General features: G+C 43.7%; 1 protein-coding gene across 7 annotated transcripts in view; it reads right to left on the bottom strand.

Annotated features, from left to right (window-relative positions):
• CUX1 (cut like homeobox 1) overlaps positions 1-24,218 on the bottom strand; it is a 266,951-nt gene that overhangs the window by 31,559 nt on the left and 211,174 nt on the right. For 6 of the 7 annotated variants that reach the window (XM_050322109.1, XM_050322113.1, XM_050322108.1 and 3 more), the window contains 3 exons: positions 13,641-13,943; positions 9,507-9,695; positions 4,472-4,736 (listed from right to left, as the gene is read on the bottom strand). The exons of the other annotated variant lie outside the window; for it this stretch is intronic. In XM_050322109.1, the coding sequence (XP_050178066.1) occupies positions 4,472-4,736; positions 9,507-9,695; positions 13,641-13,943 (757 nt within the window). The remainder of the gene's footprint in view (positions 1-4,471; positions 4,737-9,506; positions 9,696-13,640; positions 13,944-24,218) is intronic. 7 annotated transcript variants of the gene reach the window in all.

Raw genomic sequence — 24,218 nt, forward strand, 5'->3', positions numbered from 1 at the left:
GTCCAACCTTACCCAAGTACCACCATGCCCGCTAAATTGTATCACCAACCACACTGATTGGTTTTTGGAATGCTTCCAGGGATGGTGACTCTGCCACTTCCCTGGTGGGAAATTTATTCCTATTTTTCATAAAGAAAACAAATGTATTTCTAGGAGATCCAGAAGAAAATGCCTTGTAAATACAAATCAATTTCAGAACTTCACTAGAAATCAGCCAGTCTGCCTAAACAAAACATAAATCAGAAAAAGTTCTGCATAAACTCCTTGGTGTTCTCCTGGACAGCAAAGAGAAACAAAGATGAAACCAAGTCAGCTGTGATGAAAGTGCTGTGGGGAAGCCCGGGCTTTTTACAGGCTGCCAGTCTGTGAGCTAGTCTGATTTCTGCCTCATTTTTTATTCAAAAAATCAATTTCAGAACATGAATAGTGACAAACCAGGCAGTGCATTTCATGGGAATGAATGCACTTCACATATGGATAAAGTTGCCCAGTGTGCCACCTTGCTCTTCCTGTTACGTGAGGGGTGCAAGAATACTCCAAATACAGCACCTCTGTCATTTAACTTGTTCTTTCCTCCTTCATCCTTTTCTGTTTAGGAGCTTCAAATTCCCTAGGGAACAGTTTATGGAGAAGCCTTAGGGTCTGGGCTAACCCCTTCTCTGTCCTGCTCCATCTGCAGGAGAGGTGCTGAACACCATTCAGGTCCTAATCTATAACCAAGAGGGAGCCTCAGTGACCCGGGGTCAGGGATGAGACCACAGGCACAGGGAGGGTTTACCAAAACTTCATCTTTCAGTCTGAAGGTAACACTTTTGGGTTTCAGCCATGGGGAACTGTTACGGGGCTTGGAGTGAAATGCTGTCCCAACGCTGACAGCTGTGTGGATTTTCCATTTTTCCTTAAATGTGGTATGGAAGACAGCACACAGTGGGAAAACATTAGGCCAAATGCAGAACACCATCTGAATACAGCTTTTGAAACTAATGATATTATTGACTTATTGGAAATGCAACCGAGTATTTCAGCAGTATTGCTGACTCCACACTTTTGAAGGATTTAGGGGGTCTGTAATTTTCCCTGGGAGAATATTACTCACCTAACAGAAGACCACAGGTGCTAACATTAATTTTCCATTACCATTAGCTGCATGCATCCTGCAACATCGATTATCAGGCTCTCTTTGTGCCTATAATCTCCCTGCATGGACATTGATCCAGAACATGCTGCTTCTGTAACATTCCCCAAGTCACGAGAGGAAACTCATAAGAGCTTTGTGCCTGCATGGCATTTAAAACACCTCTGCTCCAGCAGGTACTGAATGCTGACATCCTCACCCAGCATCTGACCAAACATCACTTCCATGTCTGAGGAAATCCCTGGAATTCACACCCAATATATTGCTTCTGGAATCTAGTCTGGCTGCTGATTAACACAGTAATTAAATCCCTATGGTAAAGAAGAACTGGTGACAGCAGCTAGAAAATTCCAGAGGGCATTCCTCTTGGTGGAAGGTGTTGGCCTCGACATCCACACACCCTGTTGGCATTTATCAGTGTAACTCAAAACGTCAGCCATCTCCTGGGGTGTTTGCTGCAGTTCCCTGGACAAGCCTTCACACAACATCAAAGCAAGCACAATGCAGAGTTCACTGAAAAATGTGCTCAGAATTTGGGATCCAAGAGTGCTAGACTACAGTTCCAGAAAGTCTGGTTTAATTCCTGATGGGCCTGTAATATCTGTGACCCTACTGAGTTTATGTGCCAGTTTGCACAGGTGAAGTGGGACAGAAATTCCTACCTCCTACTTTTTTGTGATATTTTTAAGACAACAGAGCCTCAAACTCTGATGTGTTCTATATGTGCTTCACCAATGTGAAGTAAAGGATATTTATTTAATATTTTGAGAGCTATGTGACTGGTATGGGTGCAAAGTAGACATATCAAAATCCCTTACACCTATTTATATTCTGAAGTGAATTATTTCTTTGCCTGCTGAGGATTTTTTTTAAGTTTCTTTCTGCTATAAATAAACACTAATGCTGTCTTTCCATCTGGTGGATATAAAGGTAGATCCTGCTGCAGCAACCACCTTTGGAAAAGTGAGATTTGGGCTGAATCTGAAAGAAAAAGCATCACTGCAACAGAATACCCAAGAGATGGGAAGACAAACTTGTCCAAATCTGTGCCCCGCCTTACCTGAAGTTAGTGTAAGTAAAAACTAATATTAAAGAATTTAGAAAATGGCTTGAGATGTGGAACTGCTTCTTCATGAAGACTCTTCAGTTTGGAAAAGAAATGGCTGAGGAGAGTATACGAGAGATAAACAAATTTAAGTGTGGCCTGGAGGAGATGAAGAGGGGGAAGACCACCCATTTCTTACAACACATGAGCTGCAGAATGGTCAGACCCTGCTCCCTTTGCAGAACATAAACCCTGTACCTCTTCTGCAGCATGCTACAAATGATTTAAGAGCACTCCATGCATGAAAGCTAAGATAGTTACTGTACAGAGGAAAAGAACAGGGATGTGTTTTGATTTCTCAGTGGTGCCAACTGCTTGGAGCACCCAGGGCTCTGAACAGGCTTGAAGGAGCTCTTAAAAGTCCTGGAGCCTCAGCAGCACATCTGGGAGCAGGTCCAGGTCACTCAGCACCGGGGTTTGTGCTGCCCACAGCCCACAGCACCTTGTTCAGAGGTGTTTTTATTTTGCATACAGCTGCCAGCACCTCCCCTCGCTGTGGCAGAGCACGCTGATCAATCAGGGCCTGTCACGCGCTCCCGAGCAGGGCAGCCCGTGGTAATGAGGGGGGTGACACACGTCACCAGTGCTCTCTGCTCGCCTGCCTAAGTGAGAACAGCACAGTTTGCTGTCAGGCCGAAGGGAACGCATTTTCACAGGCACTCCTCCAACTTGTGCGTAATTGCCTGGAAGTGGGAACTGGAAGGGGCCTGTGCTTGGAGAACTCTGAGTGGCGGAAGAGGCTGCGCCTGCACCGAGTTCAAGGCAGGGAGATTCAGTGTAAATGTGATTATTTTGCGGTTATAATTTTTAAATTTTGTATAGCTTACTATAAACATTATTTAACTGTTGTGCACAATATTTCTGAGATATCTCATTAAACTCTGTTGCTTCTGCTTCAGCAACTTTCCTGGTAAAAGCTGAGAAGGGCCAAAGTGAAAAATACCCTTGAAATGTTAGCAGATTCTAAAAACAAACAAGTTTAGCAGTCTGGACTAATTAGGAACATTGCTGGCTCTGAGAGAAGGAGCAGAATAGTATTAAATCTGGTAGCTTAACTGTACCTGCTCAATATTCATTAGCACAAATATCTTGGAGAAAAGTCTGCTGCACTAATTAAGATTCCCAATCCCAAGCACAGTTGATAATATGTTTATTCAAATCCTTATAATTCTTATATGCTATTCCAGTGTTGTTTCTTTTTATTACTGTCTCTAGGTCAAAACCTACTTCAGTGGTTTGAAGGTTCCCTCTCAAGCAAGAAAGGAACTGAAGAGACCAGCATCTTATTTCATTTTAATAGAGCTCAATGTTTAAATCACAACAGTAAAATAAATCATAGAATTACAGATCATGGTTTGGGTTGGAAGGGACATTAATCACCACATCATTCTATCCCCCTGCCATGGGCAGGGACACTTTCCACTAGACCAGGTTGCTCCAAGCCCTGTCCAACCTGGCCTTGAACACTTCCAGGGATGGGGCAGCCACAGCTTCTCTGGGCAACCTGTGCCAGGGTCTCATCACCCTCACAGGGAAGAATTTCTTCCCAATAACCCATGTAACCCTGCCCTCTGGCAGTTTAAAGTCTTTCCCCCTTGTCCAGTCACTACACGCCTTGTATGAAGTCCCTCTCTGTGGCCACATCTGACTTCAGTGTTATCAGTTCTCTGTCCTTCATGACTCTACAGAGCTTCCCAAAACCACACTGTGCCCATTTCCAGAGCTCTCAGTGGCTCAAGACCTAAAAGAAAATCCTCTTTTTCGCCCTCATGCAGGAAAACAACACAGTGAAAGCAGGGCAATTCTGATGCCATCCAGACACTTCCAAGTACCCCCCACCCTGTGACCCAGGGATAACACCCACAACACCCCCCTGCACATGTGAGTGTGCCTATGTGAGTCAGACAGAGCAGCCCTGCCTACTGCAGTGGGTTTATAAATATTCATCAGTGGACATCTCTACATCCACGCCCACCCCAAAAGCGAGACTTTCTGTTTAAAAGCACTACTTACATCAATATGTGAATATTGCTGCTCCTCAGGGATGACTTAAAATTAGTCTGGAGCATTAGCACTACGTTAGTCAGAACCTCCCTGCTGTCGAAACTGCTCATCTTATACAACCCCCCGGCGCTGGAGGAAGCAGACACAGTCTGCTGAAGCAGAGCAGCACCCTGCCAAAGCAAACCCAACAAATCCCTGAGGAGCAGGGCTCCCAGGATCTCCCATACCTGTAATTGTGGAACCAGTTGATCACGGTGCTGGTTTTCAAGTTGAGCTGCGTAGCGAGTTCCTCAATGGTTTTTGGTGATGGGTATGGCTTTTGCTGGTAGGCTCTTTTCAGAGCTTCTTTCTCCTCTGGTGCCAGCACCACCCGGGGCTTCTTGAGCTGGTGCTGGGGCTGTGGGCTGGCCCCCTGGCTGTAGTCGATTCCAGCGGATGAGGACTCGCAGGACTGACTGTCGCTGACAGAGCTGTGCCGCCGTTTCATGTAGGCTGGAAGAGAAGCACAGTGGATCAGCCCCGGCTGAATACAAATGCAAAATCAATGAGCGTTTGAGTTGCAGGACAAACACGGAGCTGACAGGTTGTAAATGCACGGATGGGCTACTCAGGGTATCAGAGACCAGAGGAAAGCAAATGTGGGGAGGATGCAAGAGGCAGAAAGAGAAGAAAAGAGGGTAAATCAACTGGAAACCTGCCATGATCTTCTGCTTTTTCAGCGAACGTGGGACATGAATAACAGGGTTCAGTTCACAGGACTCATTTCAAACTCGCTCTTTCAAGAGCAGAACTCCCACGTAAGCGCCCGATCAGGACACTTCATCTCGGCTGAAATGAGTTTGGTGGTAAAAACATTTCAGGTGTGCATGAAGGTGTTTCTAACACTAAGGTCTCTGAAGGAAAAATGTGACAGTGGAAGTGGAAGGCAGCCTTCCCACACCATCTCCAACACACGATGGCGCCTGGAGCCCGGAGATGCCAGTGATGGGCTGTGCTGCCTTTTCCTACAGCTCTTCACTACAGCAGTGACAGGTTATGAAAGAAAACCAGCCCCCAGCACCCTCCTCCCCTACACAAAGCTCCCTCCAAAACACATGTACTTTCAAGAAAGCTCTCACTGCACTGATGGAGCTCGGTGAGGCTGTGATCCTGCCACTGACCTTCCTCCCCAATGGGGAGTGAATTATCCTGGCAAATTCTGCAAGGAAAGAGTCCCAGCAAATGCTGTCACTGACTTGATTGATTTACACCGGGCACAGAGAGGTGGGATTTACTGCACCTGGCAGTATCATGCACAAGCACTGCTAATGAGGGGGCTGAAAACAGCAAATATAGATGAATCTTGTCAATAAAATATTTAATGGCCTGTTAAATACCTTCTAGATATTTAAGAGTTTAGGTATTCAAGAGCTGCAATTTGATAACCTTGGCTATTAAGTTCCAGATTACACCAGCCTGACATCAATCTAGCAGGCACTAAATCTCCAAGAGCCAGGAGCTCTGGTCGGAGCCAGGGACCAGTGTGGGGCACGTCACACAGGTCAGCAAGCAAATTCTTCAAAAAAATCAATTCCTCTCTCCCCACAGCTCTGCCTTCAAGCTGAGGGCGCACAAAGAATAAAAATTCAATGCAATCAAATAAACAGCAATGTTCAAAGCCCTGCTCACACTGGTCAGCTTCTTCTGGCAGAGCTCCCTCCAGGACTGGCCGGGTTTTCTGGCTCCACTGGGTTCCAGCATCGTGTCCTCTACACGGTGGCACCTCCAGTGGGACCTTTTACACTGTGTCTTACTACCACTGAAGTGAATTCTGAGCACACTCTGTAACCTTTGGGGGTATCTGCATGGCCTGCATTTTGTTTTTCCTGAATATGACAGATTACCTGTGGATTGCCTACTGTGTAAGATCACTGGCATGGAACAGAACGTGAGATGCTCGTGATCCATCACTCTGACGTGATACAGTCCTGCACACGTTCGAAATAACCATAAAAAACCGAACTGTTTTTGTTTTAAAATAAATTTCCTTAAAAACCCACCTACTGAAGTTGTTCCAACCAGATGCAGAATAGCAAAGATTCTGCATTATTTCAAGGTGACCCATTTGCCTTATTTTTGCAGCCTTCAAGGAGCTGTTACAACCTTCAACCGTGGAATTAATCATTCCAGCAAGAGAATCTCACATTTCTATAAGGTTCTTAATCTCAAGACTCCTTCCTAGATGTTATTTCCAACTTGCACTGACATGCAAAACTACAGACAAGGCTCCCTTGTCTCCTTGGATAGCAGAACCAAGGGGTTAGAGGACAACACCCATCACCTCAGCAACGGGTAGCAGCTTCAAGAAGGCCATAAGACAAAACAGAACCTGGCATGGAAGATGTAAAAAGGTGCTCAGGGCATCTCTAACTGGAGTTTCTGGAACTTGGTCAGGCCATTGAGTCAGAGTGAGACACCCACGGATCAGGATGTGCTGAATCTCTGCTTTCACCGCTCTCCAAAGGATGGAATTTCTGGCAGGGCAGAGCTTCCACCCTTAAACAGCAAAGGAGAGCCTAGAGCTGTGATAGCTTGGGAAAAATGGCATCCCTACCTGTGCTCCTGGAACCTCACACTGGGATCACAAAGGAGCAATGGCTGATTTAGGCTGCTCTCATGAGAATGGAACAAATTCTACAAATGCTCACATTTCATTACCATAAAGAGGAGGGTGTCCCCACTGCTCTGTCAGCAGCCAATTGTTTTCTGGGGAATAATCAATTGTCAGAACAAATTTCCATTGGACCAAAGGCAGAACTAGCACCCAGGCTTCAGGGTTTAATGCCGGTCTCTGGAAACTTAGATGACATTTATAAAAGCTTTTCCATTTTAATTTTTATTTCAAACATATGTGCTGTGTGTAGACAGCATAAGGAGATCATTCAGCACATTTGCAGTGACAGCAAGGCTCAAACTGGAATCCAAGTTGCAAACACACTTTATTTTTGGAGAAGTTTGATTTTGTCTGTGACCAGTCTCCACTTCTCAGGAGACATATCAAAAAAAAAAAAGAAACTCAGATGTAATTTGGGCAAAGGTCTGGATCTGGGGCTGAGATGGACTTGCCAAAACCAACTCTACCTCCTGAGTTACACCTTTTTTCCCCCCAGCATCCCCATGTCCCTCTGGGAAGACTCCCCATGTGCCCAGCTACAGATGCCACAGACACCACTGCAGAGGTGGCAGCTGCCCCTGAGGTAAAATAGAGCCCCTTCTAATATAATTTTTATCTTACATGGTATTGAACAAGACTATTACAAGGCAAAATAATGAGGAAATGAGGGGAATCAAATATTCTCCTGCCAGCAGGATTCAGGGCTGTCCTGTGAGGAGTGTGAAGCTGCCAGCAGCACACACATAACAGCAGGTGATGAGAGGAATGAACTCCCTGCAAGGCAGGAAAGGTGTGCAGAGTGTCTCAGCATGGTGAGCCTGAACCCCTGGCTTCCTCCAAAGAGGGTGGTTAATGTACATTGCAAATTTTCAGAACCTTTTACAAATGGACATTTATAGCACAAACTTCAGCCTGGAGGAGAAAAAAAAAAAAAAAAAAAAAAAAGATATCGCAGCTCACCTTTATCATAATTATTAATTTACTCCCTTAATAAAATGTGGCAGAGAAATAATTGATAATAACGTTTCACTGGAAGCAGATCCAGGCGCATTGTTCTTTAACTGACATTAGCTGAAGGGAAAGTTAAATTCTTAATGTGGCTCTAGAGCAATTTAAAAGGTTAAATCACAGGATCCTTACCTGCATGAAAGGATTTTGCAGGAAATACAGGCTTGGAATTCACTTTCGACCGCTCTGAGGACAGCACTTGAACAGCTCAGGAGCTCAGTGCAGAGTCTCAATGATTTATGGCCTTATCTCTATTCAGGTACCATCTACAGAGCATATGTATCGCTCACTGTTTGATAAGGATCCAGTTTAGAAAATAGTTTCGAAAGGATATTGTCAGCACTACTTTTAAATTATTTTGATTTTATTTTCCTGCATTATGGGCAATATTCTCTTCGAGGCTATAAAAATCCAGCTAGCTGACAATTTTATTCCTGCCATGTTTCTAATACGGCAAAACCCCTCATGGGTCCCTTTGGTTTACAGTTGGAAGTGGGAAATCCAGGCGGATTTTTACTCCCCATGGAAGATCACTCACAAGATACTGCACTGCTTTATGTAATACTGTGAGGCAAGGATTTGAATTTCTTCTTAAAAGCCTGCAAGACTGTAATTTTCCCAGAAGCTCCCTCGCTGCAATTTTAAATATAATCACCAAGTTCTTGATCAAATGTGTAAATGCTTTCAGAACATCAGTCAACAGCAGCGCTTTCAGTGTACACGATTAATGATGTCTGTGCTAATATCATTAAGGGATAGCTCGAGAGATGTATATATCATTAATTAGTTAACTGCTGATAATGGCAGCCTCTGAGCCTCTCCCGTAAAATCACAGGAACGTACTAAAAACAGGGCTCTGAACAACCACTGGTTTTTATTAAGGAATTAAAAATAGAGAGAAATAGTATAAATTTGCAGGATATGCTCCCTACTAAGATACCCAACAACAACAACTCAGATCTTTTCACAGGTCTGTCCTGATGACCTTGTTTTATGTGAGTATGTACTAACACAATCACCTTCCCCTCTCCCTATAAAGGCTACAAATATAATTATTCTCAAATACCCTTTTATAAAGGCTGCATTTTTCTTTTCTCCTAGAGACCATCAGTGCAGGACTGGCAAGAAGCTCTCCCAGGAATCAATGCACAGTTCCTGCAGCCCAACATCTGTGACCAGCTGCAGCACTATTAACTAATAACCCAAAGCCAGCCCCAAACTTGCATTTCTTATTTGGTAAGGCAAGTTAGCAGTGCTACACCAGGGCCTCACTAATTAATCTACAGGAGAATACAGCAATGATTTCCCAGCAGCTGGTGAATATTCAGGGTTTGGGGTTGGTTTTTTTTTTTTTTTTTTGCGTGGCTTTTTTGTTGTTGTGGTGGGTTTTTTCATTTTATTTTTAAATTTCTTTTATTTTGAGATGTATCTGCTTGAGCAAGCATCAAATAAAGCTCTGGAAAAGCTGCCACGAAGTCCTTTTGCATAACCTTCGTAATACTGGATCAATGCTGCCTCTATACTATTTATGGAGAGTTATAAAAGACACGCTGATCTTTGAGAGAACGGAAAACATGAGTCAGCACCGTGCCCCGAGTTACCTTTTTTCTCCATTCGTTTCATATCCATCAGCTTCTCCACGTTGTTGGGATCGTTCAGCCACAGCTGCATGCGGACAAAGGGTTCCCGTCCCTTCAGACTCAGCTTGTGCCAGGGCTTCGGGCGAGCCAGAAGGTCTGAGACAGAGCCTTGTGTCAGGCCCAGGATTGTCTCCCCGAACAAACGCTGACCTAATACGAGATTGAGAAGCGCATGAATTCACTCAGCCGAGGGGCTCGCTGAAAAGAACACGTTCTACGAGAGCGCTCGGCAATTATTCTTACTTCAGAACTCCCTGAAAACCCAAAAGAAACATTTAGGAGAATGAAAGCTCTGCTCCCCCCCTCCCTCCCAAAAGGGTAAATATTGAGCTTTGGTTTAATCCTTGGGATCTGCCTGAGACACACGTTTGGGGAGCGGGACCTTACAGTGAAACGGTGTGCAAAAAGTAAAATTAGGGAGCTGAAAAGTGAACTGGACTTCTAGCTAAGCAGGCAACTAGTGAGAGCAGTGAGGGTCCTTAGCTCTTATGCAGGAGGGCAGTGCCACAGCTTCATTCCAACAGGGCAGTCCAAACGTTTCCAGCAATTAATGAACCAAGACCAGTGCAACCCCCCCACCTTCAGCAATGTCCTCACAGGCACGTGTTTGTATTTTCTGTGTTGTACTATATGAGGGGTTCTAACTGTGTCTCACCAACCAAAGGTAACCACAGTTTACAGCATTACATGTTTTTTTACAGCCTCTACAGTACTTCTAGTTCAGAATACTTAGTTTTAGTTCTCTTTCAAAATGCTGTCCCCTTATCAGGGTGAAATCTGCCAGTGCTTCTCAGTGCAGAGCATCTGTGTGTGCACTGGTGACACTGACTTTATATGGTTAAGGTCTGTCTTATCAAGGCCTGGGGAAAATCCCTGTGCAGCTCAAACCCAACCACAGAGCTGGTTTTCTAAACCCCTTCACTTCAGGGTTCACCTTGAGCTGAGTGCCAACCAGCAGATCCCTAAGGGACAACAGGGATGAGTGGGGGCTAAGGACCCTACAGCTCTGCAGGACATGCTCACACCATCAGCTCTTGCCTTCACAGCCTCACCTGATCCTGACACAAACAGGTCATGGAAAATACCTGCTCTATAGACCTATTCCCTGTGATTAACTCCAGGATCTCCTCCTCCTCCTTAAAAGCATCCCCAAACTGGTTTTGGTGATTTTTGTTTGTCTGTATGGGGAGAGGAGGGAATGTGGGGCCAGTCAGAAGATGCACAATGTCCATTCAGATGAGTGGGGCAGGTGGGTCTGCAAAGCTGTCAGAGGAAGCAGCTGAGATGAGAAGCAGAGAGGGGAAAAGGAGGACAGGGCTTAACATGACACTCTGCTAATAAGCTCTAAAACTAACACTGAAAATGGTTCTTACAGACTGAATAGAAACCTACATGCAGAATTCGCTTAAGTTCCTAAGTAATAAGTGATTTTCCATTACCCTCAGTATCAGGAAAATCAGACAAAAGAGGTAATTCAAGGCCAATTTTATCTCATGTATTGCTGGGGTAACCTGCTCCCTGTTTGTATTTAAAAACATCAGTAAGGCCTCATCCATTTCCCTGTACACCTGCCAGCTACCAGCAAGATAAGACAGCTACTTGAAAAATCTGTCATTGTGTGGCCACACGAACAGGAATATGGGCACAGATTCACAAAATGGTTGGGAATGAGCAGCCCAGATTGGGTACTAGCAGTGCTGCTGAAGGAAATGAACCTCAAACTACACCCTAAAGATTAAAAATGCAAAGGTGGAAGGAGGTAACATCGTGTTCTCTAGGTGTTAAGAACAAAGCTAAAGATGTTTGTGTCATTTATCTTATTCCAGGATATGGCAGGACAGGATAAAACACCTGAAAGCCTCCCAAGCTAATGGGGAAGGTGTTAGAAATCATCCTCAGAAGGCAGCAGGTGTATCACGCTCCACCTTCATCAGAGCACTATTAATAGCAGGAATATTTTTAAGCACAGGTTTCCTAAAACTTCTCATCCTTCATGCCTGTTTCACTTATGGACAACACTTTCTGTGTTGGTTTCATGGACAGTCCTGGCCCTTTCCACAAAATACCCACCACTGAAATCCTACAACAGCTCAGGGCATCTGCTTCCCTCTCTAAGTTATTTAGTGTGGCCCAACAGGGAATCAGTGAAGATACCGTGACATTTGGGGCAACATCTCAGCATTAACAGTGCCAGCATCATCTGCTGAAATCATCATCCAGTGGTAAGGGTTGGAAGGGACCTTAAAGACCATCTTGTTCCCCCCTGCCATGGGCAGGGACACCTCCCACTAGCCCAGGTTGCTCCAAACCCTGTCCAACCTGGCCTTGAACACTTCCAGGGATGGGGCAACCACAGCTTCTCTGGGCAACCTGTGCCAGGACCTCACCACCCTCACAGGGAAGAATTTCTTCCCAATATCCCATCTAAACCTCTCTTTTCCATTTAAAGCCATTCCCCCGACTGGTGAGTGTTGAACAAGGCCCTGTGGCCTAAGACAGAGAAACCTGTGCACCAGTCAATCCGGTGCACTAGCACACTGAGGGCACAAAAGGAGACATTGAAACTGGTTCCACACCTAATGCAGAGTTTGGGGCACATTTCCTGGCTCTTCTGCTGCTTTTTAGGCTTGTCAGCCACACTGTAGGAAAACAAAAATCATGGGAAATAAAAAAGACTAAGTAAAAATGGCATCAAAGCAAATGTAAACAAAAATACTTTTTCAAACCTCTCTGGAACACCAGAGCAGGTACAGCACTCAACAGCATTTTGCCCAAAAACCAGGGGCTTGGACCTGCAAACCCTTACCATGACTTAGGGCTTTATCTCTACGTTATCTCCACTGAACAAGCAACTATCATGTGCCCATGCCAATGTGCATGGACAAGGAATTCTGCTGGGCTCAGTGGAACGCAATCTCATGCAGGGTATGTCCATGATCAAGGCCATTTTCTAGGTTTTTTTTTGTTTGTTTTTATTTTTTACAAATTACATTACATTATGTGAAATCTCCCCCATCCTGGTACTTCTCCCCTTAGAAAAATAATCTGAGATAATAACATTTTATTCTATGTCTAGATGATAAAAGTCTTCCTCACACACTGAAACGGAGCTTTTACTTTTACAGTCATGACATTCAGATGACATGGACAAAATTCTTCTCACCTAAGTGTCACTGTCAGTCTAAATGTAAACTTATCTTTTTGGTCCCATTTGTAGTGAAGAGAATTCTGGTACTCCTGGAGAGTCCCAGATGTTAGAACACCTAACAGCAGGTGAGATGGAGCTCTTGCTAAGCCCCAGAAGCAGGAGCAGGTAACACTGGGACAGCCTTGCTGCCAGAGACTCAAAGGACCCCTAAAGGTTTCCCAAAGCCTTGTGAGGGAAGCAAGTGTTAAAGATATAGAAGAACCAGTGATTTAGAGGCACAGTTGCAGTGTTAATGTGGATTTCCCACACCCAGATCAGGTTATTCCCTCTGACTGTTCCACACACGCAGTCATGTCAACATGACACTGAATTCAACACCCAAAAACTCATCTGTAGGCAAAAGCAGCCTCAGCTTTGCAGATCTCTAAGCAAAGTAACTGAATGGCTCTGTGCACTGATCTGCAGGCTCATCTAAACCTCAGCTGAGTTTGGATTTACCCTCCCAGCTCTACAGGTGCTGTGCTTTTACCTGTGATGCACCTCCCTCTCCAGCCACCCTGGGCTCCTCTACTTCACCTGTGCCCAAAATGCTGGGCCTTGAATCCTCAAGCATGGGGGAAAACAGCCTTTTTCAAAGGGAGCTCTCACTGGTTTTGGGGTTCTGGTTGTCCTGACAGCTTGCTGAAGTGTATTTTGGGAGGTGGGAGCAGTACCTGGCTGGTGAGCCAGGAGCAGAGCTTAGGAAGAGCCAGGGTGTGATGACATTTTAAGTAGAGTGGGACAAAGGATTTTTCTACCAGCTTAAAAAAATCAAATATCCTTTTAACAAATTAAAGCTCAGGCCAGAGCCAAACCCAAGTATTCTCGTGAACACCTCCTGACCCACAGCTCAAAACAAAAGCACTTACACGTTATTTCAGTCAAGAAACGAGAATAAAGCGATTTACCAAGATTGTTGTCCGTTAGCACTTCCTTGACCCTCTTTGTGATGCCGTAAGTGTCCAGCTCGGGGGACATGGCCACCAGCTCCTGGATGCTCAGTGCCGAGTGGCCCGACAGCGGCAAAGGGGTGCTGGATTGGGATTCGGAAGCAGGCAGCTCGCTGGATTCTTGGGATTTGCCGTCCTTACTCGTCTCTATGGCGGGGCAGGGCTGCTGTACCAATTCAGTCAGGCTTTTCACTGATTCACTGGAACTCATGGGAGATTCAGGAGCAGGACTGCAACTGGCAGAAGTCTTTGGAGTACTTTCTGTAATTGGAAAAAAAGAGGAAAAAAAGGCCCCACTTTAGCATGATTGTAATGTTTTGATTGCAGGATATTTAACTTTCCTTCTCATTTATATTCTACCTACTTGAAGAAATGCCTAAGTATGCAAAATTCTACTTGCTATGACTTGGGTACTAAAAAGCCTCTTCTTAAAAACGGAATTATTTTCTAATTTTATCTTGAGTCATCTCTGATTTCTTATAAAGACAAGATGTACAAATACAAATAAAAACCAGGAAAAAACTGGAGTGCAATAGTCTGTAAGTTTGCAAGCAATTTCCTTGGTCAGGAAATCTCACAGTTTTGCTTGCCACAACATTTTTATATAAAGATGCTTTTAAAGCTGCCATTACAGACTGGTTTAAGCCTCCTTTTGTGACTTGCAGGAAACTCACTGAGCCACTGTTTTGTGGTGCCAATGAGGGATTTTCTACAACTGATACAACTCTGTATCTTGAGAGTGTTATTGATTTCATTTTCTGTCTTATCACACGCATCACACTTTTGCAATTCTCTCTGTCCAGAAATAACAAGATTAAAATACAGTTTGTAATTATGCTGTATTAATTAACATGTTTGAGAATCCAACATAAAGATAGTGAGTGGATCAGGAGACACCCAAATCTGTTATCGTGACACTTGGTTTAAAAGAAAGCGTTTCCCAATCTGTTAATTTGCCAACAACAATAGGTTCTGTACAGAATGTTTTCCCCCAATAAATTTATCTCTAACAGAACGTACTGACTGAGCTTATCCAGAGAATCCAGACATCTAAGGGTACACTCTGAACGTTTTTAAAAGCAACAACACGTAGACAACATGGTTTACAAGAACAATTCCCCTCAAAAGATAAAGGGCACATGTGATTTCTCCATCCAGTTCTTTCCCATTTTTGTGGGGCTGCTTCCTCCTCCTTGCTGTCTCCCATCTCCTGACCTGACATGGTTAATCTCATGGATCTCAGCCTCATCCATCAGTGGGTCTGTCTCCAGCTCTCTGCAGGAAGTTTGCAGAGCTCTCAGCTGGACAAGGATGAGGCCAGACTCCTCCAAAACTGCGTTTTCTGGGCCCTGCAGTGCTACTATGAGAGGGTTCTCTCCCAGTCCCATCCCTGCCATGGCAATGGCTGAGAGCAAAATTCCCTATTTTTTCAGTTTGCCTGTTTGTTTCCAAGAACATTTACCAATATTTATCAATGTCAAATAATTACAGGACACACAACATGGAAACATACATCCCAAACACCAAGGGAAAAGACTACAGAAGTAAAAGGCTCAAATGAGGCAAGGTGCACAGAGTAACTCTTGTTCAGGGTACTGGAAGCTTTCACGTGCTGCATTCAAGAGGCTCCCTGACACACTCACATAAAGTTGCTCTCTCTCAAACCAAAAAAAACCTGACTTTTCCCTCAGTGCTTTATGAGAGATGCAAAAGAGGCAGACATAAAGGAAAAGCAAGGTGCATATAAATCTTTAAGGTAATCAGCATCCTGCAAATCCTATTTCTTTTCTCTGCTCACCCTGGGTCATCACACAACCGAATAAACCCCCGCAAACGTTATTTTTGTATCGGGAGCAGCAAAGGAATTGTACAGTAAATTTGCCCTGATTCACCCATGCGAGGGACCAATTTGGCAGATCATCCATCTTGTTCACTGTACACTGTCAGGGATGGCATGAATTCCCCACATGATAAACAGATTTCTTCTCAGGTCTGTGTCCTTTAACCCACAGCAAGGTCAAAATTATGGCTGCCAAGCTAATAAAGCGCACGGCACTCGCTCAACTTCCCTCTAATTTTGTCCCTTGTGCCAGCTTATACAAATCTTCCTGAATAACTAGAGCAGCTGCAAATTTCCTATACAATTCCTCATCCGTGCACACTGCGAACTGCAGGCGCACACGGAGAGCAGGGGGAAAAAAAAAAAGCCAAAATAAAAAAAAAACAAACGAACACCCAAACAAAACCAACAAAACCAATCACACAGGACTAAACAAAAGCATTTCCTAACGCTTCCCTCTCCCTCTCCTTTCCCGGCCCACCCTAATTACGAGCACAACAGAGGTAATCTGTGTTATCATCTATCACCGAGATGCTCTCTGTTGCTCACATATTAAGCTTATTTATTTTTTATATCACACATCAAGAGCTTACTTGAATTTCATTTTTAAGACCAATCTGCTGCTTATTTGCTAAAAAAGGTGGGATTAGCTGAATTTAATTTTGGAAGGCACTACAGATGACAAACTGCTTTTTTTCCCCACTGAAAGGGAAGTGTACAGTGATTTCTGGCAAAGCATTATGTACATATACCACAAATAACTCAAAATATGTTCCCCATTCGTTTTTAGCTTTTTTTTTTGCCTTCTGGAAAAACATTTTCAAGATCACATAAATATTTGAGGGAAAGATACATTATTTGGGAAAGTAAATTCAATAATCAAATAATGCAAACATTTCCCGTTAATCTACTTAAAAAATTAAATAGACATTTAGAGTACAAGTGACTGCTGACAGAACAAAGGGGAAAATTGACTGTATTCACTATTCCAGATTTAACTGTCAATCCACTGCCATTTCCCATGTCTTATGAAATAATTTGTCTGTATTCATTTCTCTCAAGTTCCCCACAAGACAAAGACACAAATTCAGGATGTCTGAAAAATATACATTAAGATTTCCAAAGTAGCAATTGAACATTTCCAATGAAAATAATACATTGAAAGCTTATTTCTTTAAAACCTGCTCTGCTTTTTTAACCCCACACTGCTCTGAAGAATAGCACTAACTTTAGAGCAATCCAGTTTCTTATGAGTAAGTGATATTCACTGAATGTTTTCACATTTGTGCTTAGTGAGGAAGAGATCCTTTTTGCCAATTTAAAAGTAAAACCGCATTACAGGCTGTACAACCTGCAAACCCCATGGCCACCGTTTATTGATGAAATGACTTTCATGAATTCCAGGTAAACTTTGCTGTACCAAAGGGGTGTTGCAGTTGGCTTTCCAACAGCCTGTATCCAATTTAAAATGTGAAGGAAAAGTCCACAAGCTTCAAAAATAAGGTGCTGGAAGTAAAAGAGCTGGAGAGATCAAGAGTATCTCCAGTGATGAGGTCACTGCAGAACCCGGGAATTTTTTAAGTCTCAGTCGTGCCCTGAGCTTTACAGAGGATGGGAGAAGCAAGGTGTCCCCAAACTCTGGGAAGATGGTGACCATCAGACCCTTCATGTGATGAAGGCACAGCTGAACAGTTTTAAATGACCAGAAAACACATGTAACTTTTGCACAATTACAGGTTGTTGTTGACAAAACGCCATTAAAGATTCAAATATACCATAAATGTATTTAAATTATCCAAATCTTCTAAAAATGCACATGTAAGGGGGTTACGAAAGGGCAAAGTTTCTACCAGGCCCTTTTTACATTATTAATTAAAAATACAGTCTAGGGAATAGAGAAGTTAGGCACTTCCAACTGATTTTAAAAAGCACATTCAAATATGCAGCACAGAAAATAATAATCAAATGCAAATCAAGTACTAGAAGAGATGTTTTCAGAAATGGGCCAGCAATCTGAAATATTTGGCAAGTGCAATTGGCCTCTATTCATAACTAAAACACGAAGAGAACCAAACACCAACACTGGCTATTTCACAGGCAAGTATGTCTTCAAAAAAGACAAATACACCTGATGCAGTTTGCCAATGCCAGAGAGCCATTCCTGGGAACACATCATTCCTGATTTAGCAAAGGCCTTATTCTTAAGTCAGGACATTCTTCCCTTTTGTTTTTTCCTACTACTGTACTAGAGAGGGATGCACAATCTGATGTGAAGATGTATAGATGAATGGAAACAAAGTCAACATTACACAAACACCTTCTGGTTTTCTTTTAAACACTCTTTCCCCAATATAATATTACTGCAACAACACCCCAAATCATCATCACAACCTGCCCATTCCCCTCCCCATCCCTTAGTATCTGTTAAGAAACTAAACTAATTTTGCAAACAACTTAGCAAGTAAGACTGGGGTCTGACTGAGCATTTTAAAAAACTGGTTGAGAACCACAACAAAGTGACCTTGCCTTGATTATATGAACACAAAAAAAATCTTTGTGGCCTTGCATTCCCTTGCACAACGGATGAAACCAAACGCTGCTTTGGTCCCATCCATCCCCTACACCTTCCCCATAGCTTCTGTCATGACAGTGTTTTGGAAAATGTGAGAAAGTCTGAGAACAGAGTTCTGGTCTCAGTTCACTGGTTGTGGTGGTTTTCCAGAACTTCACATTAGATTTTCTTATTCTTCTCCAACTACAAGATTTCCCACCCCCATGCTGGGGCCAGCCCTGGGTCCTCAACTGCTTGACTGTCCCACTGGTGGCCTGCAGATTACCTGAAAACACTTCTCCCAACACAGTATCAGCTGACACATCCCTCTACAAGGTCTGATCATGTTCTGCCATCAAAATGTGACAAAATCCCTGCAGTGTGTAAGGAATCATAGGTTGAACAGGGCTCCCCTCCCGCAGTGCTCCTGAGCATCACCCCGCTCTGTGCAGGAACTCAGCAGAGACACTCATTTTATACTGCAAAACTGCAGGGCACTGGTCAGCAAGGGCCATTTCTGTGATGTAAAGGAACTCTTCTGACCACAGGAAGGCATCCAACACAGCCCTCAGTACCAGCACAGCTCCACAGCACAGCTCAGCTGGAGGCTCCCGCTGAGGCTCAGGACATCTCGGATGCAAAGACTTGCAGGTGACACCTGCTCCAACCTCCCCAGAAAATCACAGACATCTACACAACCTGACACCAGTCCCAGGTGTATGCCCCTCAACACAGGTATCCAGATGAGGAGTGGAGCTGAGACACGGATACAGTTTCACCAGTCCCAGAGGCATCACGTCTGCCAGCACAGACGGATTCCTCCACTGGAGTTCCTTGTATGCGTTTTGAGAGCTGCGGGTTTGCTACTTTTGCTCAGACCCTGCCTCACCTCTGACAGCCAACTGACTTTACAACCACTTGTAAATCAAAAATCTGAGGATTTGAACAAGATAATTGGAATTTTTGAGCATAAACCACGAGCCCAATGCTCCAAGCCTCTCCTCCCAGCACACTTGCCCATCCATAAAGACACCCCGTACTTGTGGAACTGCAGGGAGAATAACCCGTCCAACCTTTGCTGCTATCACGGGCTCAGTTAATAAACTGCAAAAGGACTCAAGGGGAATGAGGTACAGAACATGATGAAGTTGGGGAAGACCATGCAAAACACAGAAGGTATTCAGGGGCCTCTAAAAGGATTATGAAAAATATTATATTCTAAAGACAGCAGGCAGACAACAGCTGCCTTAAGTTTCAGAGTGAAGTGGATTGAAAAAGCAGATCCACTATAATTTTCAGAGACAAATCTCAGTAGTTTATCTGATCCACTATTTAAATTTCAATACACAGTCCTCTATCTGCAGTAATAATAACCTAAATTCCATTTAGTGTTCATTTGAGCAGTCAGGATAAAGTCATTTCTTATTATCTCCCCACTGTGTAAAAAACAGCTTGAAGGTAGGAAGTCAGCAAGCATTTTCACCAAAAAGTAATTATTGTAAGTGACATTTTTACTGCTGGCATGCCATAAGGCGAACTGCGCATTTGGAAGGACAAGTTGCTAAAACAAAATGACAGGGTACTCTGTGACATTCCGACGAGAACCCAAACACGATTTCACTGGCGCTTGCTTTGATGCACCACTTCTCCCCATGTCCAAAGCTCAGGCTTCAGGTTTATGCCAAACTAGTCAAATTCAAAGTTCCTTCTGGAGGAACGGGGGGAATGGCCACGTCCTGAGTGTGGTGGAGCATCCCGGGCTCTGCTCGCTCCCTTTTTTGGCACGTTAATAGGGAAGATGAGAGCAGACAAACGTGGACAGGAGATTTCTCTGTAACCTCTTAAAAGAGCATTTGCTACTTCAGGGCTGCATTTACCTCCTCGTGCAGATAAGTTAATGGACAACAACAGACCTGGCAGGTTGCCTGAGATCAAAGTGTCTCACACTGGGACTGGATTAGTTTCTGTTTTCCCCGATGATGAGGCTGCCCATTCTATCCAATTTGCAGACCAAACCTGGTGTATGCTATCTGACAATCAGGGTCTGATCCCACACAGCTGATCAGCATTCTCAGGACAACTGTGGTTGTCAGTTCAGTATCCCAGGGTCTGAAACTTTCAGGGAGAGATTTTTTCCCTCCTATCTAATTTTACCTTTAGCCATGGCTTCCTTTGCAAGGTAGAATCACAGAATGGTTTGGTTTGGGATGGACCTTAAAGCTCATCTCATTCCAACCCCCTGTTACAGGCAGGGACACCTTCCCCTATCCCAGGTTGCTCCAAGCCCCATCCAACTGGCCTTGGACACTTCGGGGGATGAAAAGAATTTAGCATTCTAAACTTAATCTTCTAAAGCACCATAATAACAACTCTCCTCATTGCAGTGAGTGCAGCACAAGTCTGAACTACATAATAAAGCTGAGCAGCATTTGTGGGAGAGCACAACTCATCCCTCTTCTGACTAATTAACGAAAATACCCGTGAAAGCACTTTCTCCCAGGTAATGCTTTTGGTGGATTTACTCTAAGTGAGTGAACCTTGCCTAGTCACAATTTGCAAATTAATGTGGCTTATAAAAATATGATCCTCCCTACAGTTATAAACTCCCCCAGTTCTATGTAGGGAGTACACAAACCTCCCTGCAGTTTGCATATATAATGATGTGAAATACGTCGGTACAGGCACTCGGAGTTGCAAGCCCTCGTTAGAGTTACAATTACAGATTCCCTCTCTGACCATGGAGAATTTGATTGTTTGTTTGTTTCATAAATGTTATAACTTTGGGGAAAATGTTATTTTGGGTCTTGGCTCAGAGGGAGATTTTATGTGGATGGGAGGAGGGATCAAAGGAGAACTCCTTTAGGAAAGTGTGCAGATTTACGTGTGCCTGCACTGAAAGGGGAGGAACCAGCTTTGGTTAACTCTGGAATTACTGGGGTAATATAAAAATAAAGGTTCCTACTCTACATATGTTAGATGTAGATGTTAGAAATACTTGAAAAAACCTGCTTCTGAGTCTTGCTGAAGGATTACACAGCATTTCTGCAATCTTATGTTGCGCTTTCTATAACTGTATTAGCTTTGTGCCTGTATGAAAAACGTGTGTTTTCAGCTGCTCTGGAAAGCAGAAGGAGCTGGAGAAATCACATGAAGTTCAGAAAAGAGCAAGTAAGATGGGAGCTGGTGACAGGCTCATGAGGAGAGATTTACAGTTTAAAAGTTCTTTGGGAAGTTGGGCAACCAGTTCTCTTCAACGAACCCACAACCACAAACACCTCAGAGTCTTAGAAATCCCACTACTGTGCCCGAAGCTACATTAAAACCTATGTGAAGGCTACACAAACTGAAACCATCAAACTTCTACTGAGTTAGGAGGACTGGGGAGTACAGAGCGCTCCCAAGGGCAGCCTGAGCACCCAGGATGTCTGGAATCTTGTGCAGGAAGATACAACTGGAGGTAATCAGTTGAAGTGGAACGTTGTGCTGAGACCTCTCGAACTCTGGGACAGACACACCAAGCCCTGACACAGCCACACCACCTGAGCAAACCCTCAAATAACAAGAATGAAGAGACATTTTTGCAATGACCTGGAAGGAAGATGGGGCCTCTATACAGCCACGATCCTGAGCACTGTTTTACAATAAGGGGTGGGGGGAAGCAACTTGAGGGTTTTTTTAGCTAGATGTAGACACACAAACATCAGAGCAATCCTCAGGGCAGGCTGACAGCCCCAAATCATTCCAGGATTCTAAGATTCTTGAGACAAAAGTGGGTTCTAGGTATTGAAGAGGTTGAATGATAATTTTTTTGGCTTTACAGATCACCTTTAAACAATTAAAAAGCCCTTTCTAAAAATAAACCATATTTTAAATTAGGTGATTAATGGCAGAATCACGGCTGCTTTAAAAAATGTTGCCCTACTCTGCCAATCTTCATCTAATATTCAGAGTTTTTCTGTTTCCGTAACTTAGCCTGAAATCAATATTTAGAAATAACTGCTGGAAAATATTTTCAATAACCTTATTATTAAACCAGCTTGTGTGCAGAAGCTTTATTAAGGATTTTCTGAATGCTAAAACAAATATGTCATGGAAGCAATCAATCAAGTTGCCACAACCCCACAGTGTTATATTTTTAGTATAATCAAGATAAACGCGTGCACAATAGCTTTTGGAAAACAGAGTTAGAGCCTCTAAGAAGAGGTTCTGCTGCAGTTTGGGGTGTCTTTGTTGACTTGCTGACCTTGTGATTTAATGTGTTAAACTAACTTTACCGTGGCACCGATTTTATGACTATTTGTTGTCCTCCTCCGTCCCGACCCTGAGTGTGAAGGTATTTCTACCTCCTCCTTCGAGATTTTAACCTCTTGTCTGCTCTGGAGCAGAGGCTGAAGCAGAATGCATATGTGCTCTGTGCACTGCATTTAAATATATCTCCCCCACTAAACAATGTGGACATTCATTTGCCACGGGCAATATCCATATGGGATGGATCCAAGGCTAATGACCGCCTTCCCTCCTTCCCAACAGAGAATCCCATCCACCATGCTCAGCACAGTGGGTTGTTCCTCATCTTAGAGGAAAGCAGCTGAGGGAAAGAGTGACCCTGAGCAGTGCTGCACTAAAGGAACTCCTTTTTCGGAGGAGTACGGGGGTAAAGTACTGAAACAAAATGACATTTACATTGTGCGCAACAATATTATAAAAGCTATTAAGGTACATTATTTTACACATCCTCATAATCTCTCCATACTGCTTTACTTAATTTGTGATAAAATTGTTGAGAAAGGGTACTTAATGTAGGACAGTCAGTAAAAGTAATTTATCATCTTCCCGCTTCGGTGCTCACGTTATCAGCGAACTCATTTTCTGCATTCATCATGCAATCAGCCTATTATTTGCATATTAATCAGGCAGTGGACCATGAAAGAGCCGCATCCCAGCCAAATGCTGCACTATCTCAGGAGGAACACTCAGTAATTATCATACATCAGTGTTATGATGTGGTAATTGATTATAACATCTTTCTGTTGCCCCTGGGGAGTCCCACTGCTAACCCAGCTTCAGGCATTCTGTGCAGATTTTTCTCTGAAAATTAGAGAAACCATTGCTGTCCTTTTATTAATGTTTTTTACCTTTACAATAGGCAGCTCTCTGAGCACTTCCTAAGTACTTTTGCCTTTTTTTCTTTTTTTCTTTTTTTTTTTAATGAAACCTTCATTAGGGAAAACACTTGTCTTGGATCAGAAAAAGTGAAAAAAAAAAAAGGGCCAAACCATCCAAACTAAACCCCCCCACCAAAAAACCCAGTTGGGCTCGTTGGTGTTCGTCTCTTTCAAGGTCTGGTGGCTTTTTAGGTGCTGGTGTTGCTTACATAATGCCCTTCCCCAACAAACACAACAAAATGTTGCAACTTCAATAGACAGTAATTGCAAAGTTCCCATAAAGGCAGTTAAAGTTGCTTTATTTAGGTGCCAAATGAGAGGCTAATTTTGGTCCTCTCGTAAAGGACAAATGAAACATCTGCCGGTTCAAACTTGCACTATTTTTAGGACCCAAGTTCCAGAGGGGTAAAAGGGAGAAACAAACACAAACCCCGGCCGTGGTGAATCTCACACCTCCTTCATGTGTGAACCAGGCAGAGCAGCCAGAGGGGCAGCCCCGCCTGGAAAGGGGGGATGGCTCTGGAGATGAGACCAGAAGGGACCATCTCATGTCAGAGAAGAGAGAAGGATGTTTTTACAAGAGCATGGAGGGACAGAACAATGGGGGAATGGCTTCAAGCTGTCAGAGGGCAGGGTTAGATGGGATACTGGGAAGAAATTCTTCCCTGTGAGGGTGGGGAGGCCCTGGCACAGGTTGCCCAGAGAAGCTGTGGGTGCTCCATCCCTGGAAGTGTTCAAGGCCAGGCTGGACTGGGGCTTGGAGCAACCTGGGCTAGGGGAAGGAGTCGCTTCCCATGGCAGGGGTTGGAATGAGATGAGCTTTAAGGCCCCTTCCGAACCCAAACCATTCTGTGATTCTATGGTAAGTTGCTATCAGCAACATCTTTGACAAGTATAAATACTGGACATGTACTATCAGGCCTGTTTTACATTTCTTATTATTATATTCTCTCATGTCATTGGCTTTTTAATCACACATC

The sequence above is a fragment of the Myiozetetes cayanensis genome, unplaced genomic scaffold (genome assembly GCF_022539395.1).
Source record: "Myiozetetes cayanensis isolate MyiCay16 unplaced genomic scaffold, myiCay2020 scf27, whole genome shotgun sequence".
Taxonomy (NCBI): Eukaryota; Metazoa; Chordata; class Aves; order Passeriformes; family Tyrannidae; genus Myiozetetes; species Myiozetetes cayanensis.